Source organism: Clinocottus analis, unplaced genomic scaffold (assembly GCF_023055335.1).
Source record: "Clinocottus analis isolate CAN_PGR_092001 unplaced genomic scaffold, fCliAna1.0.p SCAF_35, whole genome shotgun sequence".
In the NCBI taxonomy this organism is placed as follows: domain Eukaryota; kingdom Metazoa; phylum Chordata; class Actinopteri; order Perciformes; family Cottidae; genus Clinocottus; species Clinocottus analis.
In genome coordinates, this window is record NW_027176098.1 from 1,125,649 (window position 1) to 1,135,101 (window position 9,453).

General features: G+C 55.7%; 2 protein-coding genes across 2 annotated transcripts; one reads left to right on the plus strand and one right to left on the minus strand.

Moving 5' to 3' along the window:
• Positions 1 to 563: 563 nt before the first annotated feature.
• Positions 564 to 3,771, minus strand: LOC137799415 (piggyBac transposable element-derived protein 4-like). The gene is made up of 4 exons (XM_068596204.1): positions 3,742 to 3,771; positions 2,820 to 3,361; positions 1,832 to 2,775; positions 564 to 1,573 (listed from the first exon to the last, which is right to left on the minus strand). The coding sequence occupies exons 1-4, from the start codon at positions 3,769 to 3,771 to the stop codon at positions 564 to 566; spliced, it is 2,526 nt and encodes an 841-aa protein (XP_068452305.1).
• Positions 3,770 to 7,447, plus strand: LOC137799416 (natterin-3-like). The gene is made up of 3 exons (XM_068596205.1): positions 3,770 to 3,986; positions 4,299 to 4,772; positions 6,342 to 7,447. The coding sequence occupies exons 1-3, from the start codon at positions 3,770 to 3,772 to the stop codon at positions 7,445 to 7,447; spliced, it is 1,797 nt and encodes a 598-aa protein (XP_068452306.1).
• Positions 7,448 to 9,453: the final 2,006 nt, after the last annotated feature.

Here is a 9,453-nt window from a genome sequence, read left to right on the forward strand (position 1 = left end):
AGCCTAACGTGCAGGAAAGGGAGAACCTTTGGCCGGGCGCATCGCTCGCGTCTCCATTAGAATAGATGTTCTTTTTTGTTCTTCTTCTCTTTTCTCTTTCTTCCCAACGCACGGGAGCATCGCTCGCGTCTCCATTAGAATAGATGTTCTGTTTTGTTCTTCTTCTCTTTTCTCTTTCTTCCCAACACCACACACAAGAGGTTTGACCCGAGGAGAACGGTTGTTGGCGTGTATCAATATCGGGAGCCTGGTGTAGCCTCCGGAAGAATTCAGTCCGACAACTTTTCTCTTTTCCGTAATTAATTTTCTCAATCACAGCCAAAGTGACGAGCAGCGTTGCAGTTGCAAAAGCAATGAGTTGAACAACCAACTTTCAAGTAGGCAAAGAAAAAAGTGCAAGGGAAAGACATTTCTAGACACAACTACAGCAGCGTGGCTGTTTTTGTGCCGACCTCGCTAACAAAATGCAAACTTCACTGGACACGAATATGAAAAGCGTCTACGGGACTTTTAGATTTACATTATCGCGGCGTAGCCGCCCTGCTCACCACCCGACGGCCGGTTCATTTCGCGCACGTCGGGCAGTACGCCAGCGTGCAGCCCTTGCAGATGTACTTGTTGCACCCGTTGCACACGGTGTAGGTTTTGCAGTCCTTGTTGGGCGGGCAGATCTGACACCTCTTCCGCTTGCTCGCGGCCCCGCGCGGCGCGGCGGCGGCGGCGAGCGCGGCGGCGAGCGCGGCGTCCTCGGGCCCGTCGCCCGCCGGCCCGGCGGCCGCCCCGGCCGCCCCGCAGCCCCGCGCGGCTTTCAAGACGGCGGCAGACGCCTCCGTGCGGGGCCGACGCTCCCGTCTCTCCATGAACGGAGCCACGAGGGCCCTCCCCAGCCGCTCGAGAAACACCCTCCTCTTGTTCCGCTTGCCCGGCAGCCAGCCGGGGTTGAGCTCCCGCCACACGACGAAGGCGTTGTAGGCGGACACGTCGAGGACGTTGTGGAAGACGACCAGGGGCCAGCGCGCGGTCATCCTCCGGCAGCTGTACGTCCCGGTCACCTTGTCGAGGTTGTCCACGCCGCCCTTGTTGCGGTTGTAGTCGAGGACGACGACGGGCTTGGCGTCCGGGCGGTCGCTGACGTCGCCCCGCGCGTGCCGCGTGCTCAGGAGCAGCACGTTCCGGCCCTTCTTGGGCAGGTAGGAGTCGAGCGTGGCGTCGGGCGCGAAGGCGAACCTCGACGACGGCACGGCTCTCCGCCGGGTCGCGAGCAGCTCGGCCGGGAGCTCCCGCCTGTTTTTTCTGACCGTGCCCACCACGGTGTTGCCCCGGAGCAGGAGCCGCCGTCCGAGTTCGTAGGAGGTGAAGAAATTGTCACACGTGACGTTGCGCCCCGTCAGTCCCTCGGTCACGTCGAGCGCGACCCGCAGCCCCAGGTCCTTCTCGGGGCGTCCGCCGCTCGGCTTTCCCGTGTAGACCTGCAGCTTCCAGGCGTAGCTGGATTTGGCGTCGCAGGCGACCCAGGATTTGATCCCGTACTTGGCGGGCTTGCTGGGCATGTACTGGCGGAAAGGACAGCGGCCTGTCGTTTGGGGGGGGGGGGGGGGGGGGGGGGGGGGGGGAGAGCAGAGGTGACGAGAGGCGACGAGAGTAGACGAGACGAGAAGCGAGCAGAGGAAAGCGCGGAGGCGACGACAGTAGACGAGAGTAGACGAGAGCGCGGCGGCGGTGGCGATGAGAGGAAAGCATATTATTATTATTATTATTATCGTCGTCGCCGCCGCCGCCGCCGCCGTCATCAAAGGAAAAGGCGGAGCGCGTACGGCCGAGCGCACCTCACCTCTGAACGGAACCAGCTGCTCGTCCACCGTCACCTCGGGCCCGGGGTTGTAGAGGAGCGGCAGCCGGCGCACCCACGCGTCCCAGAGGTCTCGCACGGCGGCCAGTTTGTCCGTCTGGCGCCTCGCGCCTCTCGTCTCGCGGTCGTCGAAGCGCAGCAGCCCAGAGTACTCGTAAAAGCGCTTGAGCGACATGGTGGCGCGGAACACGGCCCTGCCGCTCTCGGCGTCCCACAGGCTGGCCGCGGCCTCGCCGCGAGACCTGTACACGCCCGCCAAAATCAGCAGCCCCACGTAGGCTCGCAGGTCCGTCTCGTCCATCCCTTTCCAGCCGTCGCCGTGTTTTCGGGAGCCCTCCAGGTTGGTCATGTCCAGGACGATCCTCTCCACGTCCGGCGCGACAAACATGCGGAACGTCGAGGCGATGTCGCGCGCGTGAGACTTTGCGTACGCGGTGGGCCCCGGCGGCCCCGGCGCGGCGACGGGCGACGGGCGCTGCTCCTCTCTCTCGTACGGCGTCGAGGACCACGACACTTCTCCGCTTTTCGACGGGAAGGTCCGTCCTTTGCCTCGCGGGGCGTCCTCTCCGTCGCCGTCGGCTTCCTCATCCTCCTCCTCCTCCTCCTCCATCTCCTCCTCCGCCTCTTTTTCTCCTCCTCCTCCTCCTCTTCCTCCTCCTTCTTCTTCTTCTTCTTCCGAAGACGACGTATCGCGCACTCGTTCGTATTCCTCTTCTTTGTCGTCCGTGTCGTCGTCCGCGTCGTCGTCGTCCGTGTCGTCGTCCGCGTCGTCTTCTTCTTCTTCCTCTTCTTCTTCTTCTTCTTCTTTGTCCGATTCCTCGTCTTCTCGTCCTTCTCTCCCTCCTCCTCCTCCTCCTCTTCCTCCTCCTCCTCCTCCCGACGGCGGCGACGACGACGATACATCGGGCGCCGGGTCGACGAGCATTCTGACACACGTTGCGCCGATGGAAACTTTGGCAGAGCAGCGGACGGTATCGCCGCGACCTCGTTCTTTTTCTCCTTCTCCCCCTCCCCCTCCTCCCCCTCCTCCTCCTCCTCCTCCTCCTCCTCCTCCTCCCCCTCCTCCTCCCGGAGGCAAAGCTTCCCGCACCAGGTTGACTTTGGCAGTGTTTTGGAGGAGGCCACCTCCACCGCGGCCTCGGCCTCGGCCTCGGCCTCGACCTCGGCCTCGGCCTCGACCGCGTTCTTCTTCTCCTTCCGCTTCTTCTCCTTCCTCTGACGACGGTGACGCGTCGCTCGCCGGTTCGACCGACGCGACGACCTTGGCGGAGTTTTGGCGAAGGCCACCTCGACCTCGACCTCGGCCTCGACCTCGACCTCGACCTCGACCTCGACCTCGACCTCGGCCTCGACCTCGACCTCGACCTCGACCTCGGCCTCGACCTCGGCCTCGGCCTCGACCGCGGCCTCGACCGCGTTCTTCTTCTTCTCCTTCTCCTTCTTCTTCTCCTTCTTCTTCTTCTTCTTCTTCTTCTTCTTCTTCTTCTTCTTCTTCTTCTTCTTCTCCTTCCTCTGACGACGGTGACGTGTCGCTCGCCGGCTCGACCAGCATTTTGACGAGTTGACTTGTGTTGAATCGAGGCGCCGTCATGTTGACTCTTGGCAGAAAGAACATAAAATAAATGTAAACACTGGGCACCGGAGACGGTTTTTAGTTTAGTATGTTTCTTTTTCTTCTTTTCTTTCCTTTTTGTTAAAAAAAATAATCTATTTTTGTAAAACTTTTTTCCGTCGACGCGTACGCGAGGTAACGTCGAAGCCGAGGGCGACCGAACGGTCGGTGAGATGAAGACTGGCGGGTGGGGGGGGGGGAAGGCGGAAGGCGAGGCGACGTGCGGGGGGGCCAGTGGGCGGAGGCAATATCGTTTGGACGAAATAAAAAGACGAGTGACCCTCGATCGCGGATGGAACGCGTCGGACATGTCTTCCGCGAACGGAGGCGAGAACGCGTCGGCCCGCGACGATTCGCCGACCGCCCGACGGCGGCCTCGGGAGGCAGACGGCAAAGTCGCGCCCCGCGCCGACGGCGGCCGCGGGGACGAAAGACGCGAGCCGGCCGAACCCGGTCCGCGCTTTGACCGGGACGCGGCCGGGCTCGCCGCGGACGACGACGACGGCGACGACGTGCCGGCCGGAGGCGATTCCACGACGGCCCGCCGTGTCCGACCGTGGGAGCGTTGGACCGGCGCGACGTTTCCTCGCGAAACGCGGGGCGGGTCGAACGGCTGGAACGCGATCCCGTCCAGGCCGATCGAATGGGCTCTGGCCGCGACCGTGCCGGCCTGGGACGATTCCGCTCCCGCTCGAGAAGCCAGGCGGCGGGTGATGTTTCCGCAGAGGGCGGACCAAGCGCCGCCGCCGCTGCTGAGAGCGTGGAGAGTCGCGTCCGACGGCGTCGATCGAGAGAGGGACCGGGACCGGGCCTTTGACGATTCCGCGATTGCCCGAGGGGCGGGCGCCGCCCCCGACGCCGCCCCCGACGCCGCCCCAGCCGCGACGGGCTCGCCGGGCTCCGTGGATCGCACGGCGCCGGGGGACGCTCGCCGGTGCGCCGAGCTCGACCCCGAGCGTCTCGAGCCGGGCGCGCTCCCCCCCGGCGACACGTTTCTGGATCGGCACGCTTACTACGCCCGGGGAGGGCGCGCCTACCCGAAGGCGACGTACACCGGGGAGCGTCTGAAGATCGAGATCGGACGAGAGAGGTTCCGAGGAGGGTTCGTCGCGCACCCGAACGCCGTCGCGGCCCCCGGGGCGGGCCCCCGCCGGAATCTCGCTACGCCGACGCCGACGCCGACGGACGGGATGTACGTGACGCTGGACGCGCGTCCGTGGTGTTACGTGTGCGGGCGCGCGCCCCAGAACCACAGCTCGCGGTGCTACCGGAGAACGAAAGAGCTCGCGGGGGAGCTCAAACAGTACGTCGGTCGTCTGCGTTTCGAACCGTGATCCTGTGGCGGACACATTTGTGCGCGTGTGTGTTTGTGTGTGTGTGTGTGTGTGTGTGTGTGTGTGTTCTGTGTCGTTGCTTGTAACACTGGTGATGACTAAATAAATGTAAGACAAAAACAATACAACGCAACTGTCTTGTCATGTCTTTATTTGTATCATTTATTTATTTATTTATTACATTTAGCATACGGGATGACTTGTAATACAACGTAAAACTCGGGTCGTTTCGACCCGAGGACGAGGCCGGGAGCTCGGCTATAAACGTGGGTCAGTCTGACCCCGAGGACAGGGGCCGGGAGCTCGGCTATATACTCGGGTCATTCTGACCCCGAAGACGGGGGCCGGGAGCTCGGCTATATACTCGGGTCATTCTGACCCCCGAGGACGGGGGCCCGGAGCTCGACGATACACTTGGGTCAGTCTGACCCCGAGGACAGGGGCCGGAGCTCGGCTATAAACGTGGGTCATTCTGACCCCCGAGGACGGGGGCCGGGAGCTCGGCGATACACTTGGGTCATTCTGACCCAGGGGGACGAGGCCGAGAGCTCGGCGATGAACGCGGGTCATTCTGACCCCGGGGGACGGGAGGCCGGGAGCTCGACGATACACTCGGGTCATTCTGACCCAGAGGGACAGGGACGGGGGCCGGGAGCTCGACGATACACTCGGGTCATTCTGACCCAGAGGGACGGGGGCCGGGAGCTCAGCGATACACTTGGGTCATTCTGACCCCGGGGGGACGGGGGCCGGGAGCTCGGCTATAAACGTGGGTCAGTCTGACCCCGAGGACAGGGGCCGGGAGCTCCGCGATACACTTGGGTCAGTCTGACCCAGGGGGACGAGGCCGGGAGCTCAGCGATGAACGCGGGTCATTCTGACCCCCGAGGACGGGGGCCGGGAGCTCGACGATACACTTGGGTCATTCTGACCCAGAGGGACGGGGGACGGGAGCTCAGCGATACACTTGGGTCATTCTGACCCCGAGGACGGGGGCCGGGGGCTCGGCTATAAACGTGGGTCATTCTGACCCCCGAGGACGGGGGCCGGGAGCTCGGCTATAAACGTGGGTCATTCTGACCCCGAAGACGGGGGCCGGGAGCTCGGCGATCAACTCGGGTCATTCTGACCCCCGAGGACGAGGGCCGGGAGCTCGGCTATATACGCGGGTCATTCTGACCCCGGGGGACGGGGGCCGGGAGCTCGGTGATCAACGCGGGTCATTCTGACCCGAGGGACGAAGTCGGTGGCTCGCTCGAACTCGAGGGTCGAACAGACCCCAGGGCGACGGCGAGGGCTCGGTGGAAAGACGCGGGTCGTTTTGACCCGAGGACGACGGGCTTTAGGGATTCACACGTACATGCACGCATGCATGTACGTATTTTGTGACCCTGAGACCGCTATACACACAAATACATAAACACTCGAACGTGGGTCTTTTTGACCCAGAAGGTAACAGGAGGGTTAACATTGAATGAGTAAAACGTAGTAGACAGTTGACCAACAACACTAACACATTGTGTCCTGTTCCCTTTCTTTTTCCCAGTCTCCATTCTGGAACTGGCACCAAGAGACAGGAAGCCTTTCATCACCTCCAACACAACGATGGTAACTCATCGATTACGTCTGTCTTCTGGTATGTCGAGACAAAAGAGACAGACTCGAGCTTCCACCGTGTTTGATGGCAGCCAAAACCTGAAATGGGTCACATGGAGTGGTTCTCTCCCCGACGGAGCGGTTTCGATTTACAACAACTATGCGGATCGCGTTGACTACATCTGCAAGTACAGGTGTGAGGCTGGTTTCTACAACCCCAGCCAGGGTAGAGACTGCCACTACCCCTATGGTGCCAAAGAGTATACTGCCTCCCAGTTTGAGATCTTGGCGAACAAAGACGACTTTGAGTTACTGGAGTGGAAGGACGGCTCCCATGGGTCAATACCCCAACATTCAGTCAAAACTTGTTCCCATGAGAACGTATATGTTGGAAAGAATAAGTACGGTCTTGGGAAGGTACATACTAAGCACAAAGCTTTCTTCCTTCCCTGGAAAGGTTCTGAGTATTATTACAAGTCCTACAAGGTCCTGACCTTCGGAAAAGATGTAATCAGCGAGGACATCTCCAACATCAAATACAACACTGCTACAACTGTCTTTAAGTATCCTCCAGACTCCATGTTCACCACTACCGTCATCAACAATGAGTGCAGTCCAGTTGTGAAAACTCCCACTGTCTCAACGAGATCTCAGAGAGAGAGCAGGTGGGACATCAGCGGTTCCATCAGGATTGGAGTCAGCACTACCTTCACAGGAGGAATCCCCCTTATCGCGTCTGGAGATGTTGAGGTCAGCAGTGACGTGACAATGACATTCTCAGGAGGAAGAACTACGACAGAGGAGTCCTCCCACTCTTTTCCTTTGCAGGTCACAGTCCCACCAAACCATTACTGCAAAGTCCGAACGGTGATGCAGAAGTACAAGGCCGATATCCCGTTCACTGCACGCCTGACTCGCCGATACAGAAACGGGAAGACTTCATCGACGTCCATCACCGGGACTTATCACGGCGTCGATAATCGAGATGCTACAGCTTTGGTGGAGCGCTGTCGACCTGTTACTAATGCTGAGGCTTGTGACCTCCCGAGCTTATGATTGAGATAGTTGACATACACTTTTACATTTCTACAGTAAATCTGAACCTAATTTACCATATTTATCACAGAGTATTTAAATGAGGTGTGCTTAAACAATGCCTGACACATACATATCCAGAACATCATACACATTCTTCTCATTGTACATGGCATCAATGAAAGTTTCTTTTTCTAAGGGGAATTCCTACAGGCTTTTGAACATATATCACATTATGTATCATGTTTATCCATCATGCTATTTTAATGTTTAATGGTTAAGTTGTTGTGAGACTGAATTCAACATAAACTCAGTGTAAAAGAGTTTAGCCTGAAGGAGTGTGAGAACTTCTTTTGTGTACAAGTGTGTTCTCACAGACGAGGATATACCTAAAGAGAGAAATTGTGTATCTTTTGTGTAACCGCGGTATCCAGATGTTTAACTCCCTGGTAGAAGGAGAACAATGAGTCCTAAATTAACCCGATCTCGTGGGAAGGTTTAGAAATATCACGACATATCCACGAGTCAGTCTTACGCATTTTAGGTGTTTTGTGTGTAATTTTATGTTTTGAAAAGATCGGATGAACTTAGAAAGCAGAAATTGACAGACATGCTGGTTTCATAAAAAACAATCCAGACGTGTGACTCCATATATGCCTTCAAGGTACCATGTGCGTTGTGTTTTCTGGTTACTGTTGATATTGTGTACTAAGTTCCTTGTTAAGAAGTACTATAATAACTTGTGTATATTGTGCGTAATGCTGATGACGACTCCTGCTCGCAAGCAATAAAAGCTGTTGGTGGGATATCGTGTCTGCTGGTTTTGTGACTGCAAAACTCTTTTCTGGTGGTCAATCCTGATCTTCTCAGTATTTCCCATGTTGAACTTTTAATTTCTCTTTCATTAGCATTTTTGTAATAAACAAATAATCACACCTTTAAAAATTGCTACATCTGTATTGTTACGGTCACAAACATTTTTGATTGGTCGTCAGTGAAAATGTTGAGTTGAGACATAGTTTCTGTCTGCATCTATTTATTAACCAAAATTACCTTAAACCAAATACAGTGTGGACTGCAAAGCCATGCAGTCAAGTATCTATATAGCAGCTGTGATCGGACCTGCAACTTGCTTGACCGTCAGATGCTGCGTACACGGGTTAGAGGATATTACATGCGTGGAGCAGCGCCGTAGTCATGTCATTTTGCAGGGGCTTAAATGTTTATAGTGTATCTCTGACTACTATTTTAGATAAAAGCCTACAAACATTATGTTTTAAACTTACAACATAATATGTGTGAATGTGCTCTGGTGTTTGTAGCCCTGTCATAAAGCATCCTCTGCTTTATGGTCTGTAAACCAGCTGTGTGTTTGTGCTGGAGATTTTATTTTTTATTATGTCTGGGGCGCTATCGAGCCAAATTGCCATTTTGAAGCTCTCAAATCATATCATTTTAGTAGATTAAGGACAATATATGTGTGTGATATGATTGGGTCTGTTTTGAGCATTTTTAGAAGAGCGTCGAAGAGTGTTCTCAAAACAACAAGATTTTAACCAATTTTATTCACAAAGGTTTTTAGATTGTACTGACCAAATTTGAAGTCTATCCGATGATTTACCTCGGAGGAGTTTGTTGAAATAAATCATGAGAAATTCACACAAAACTCAAAATGGCCAACTTCCTGTACGATTTAGAGCAAGGAGACTTTCTTTTCAGTCTACATGTGTTATATATGACTACCAAGTTTCATACATGTAGGTCAACTGTAGCGCTGCGGCTGCTTAAATTAATAATTGCAGTAAAGTAACGTTAGTGCACTAGTGCAGGAAAGTAACGTTAGCTCACTAGTGCAGTAAAGTAACGTTAGCTCACTAGTGCAGTAAAGTAATGTTAGCTCACTAGTGCAGGAACATGTCTCAACTTACCTCTTAAAGTCACATTACACGGTGACTTTACTTGAGGAGACTGTGCTGTCAGTAATTAATGTGCAATTACAAAATGCTGTCCAAAAAAGGAAACATGAA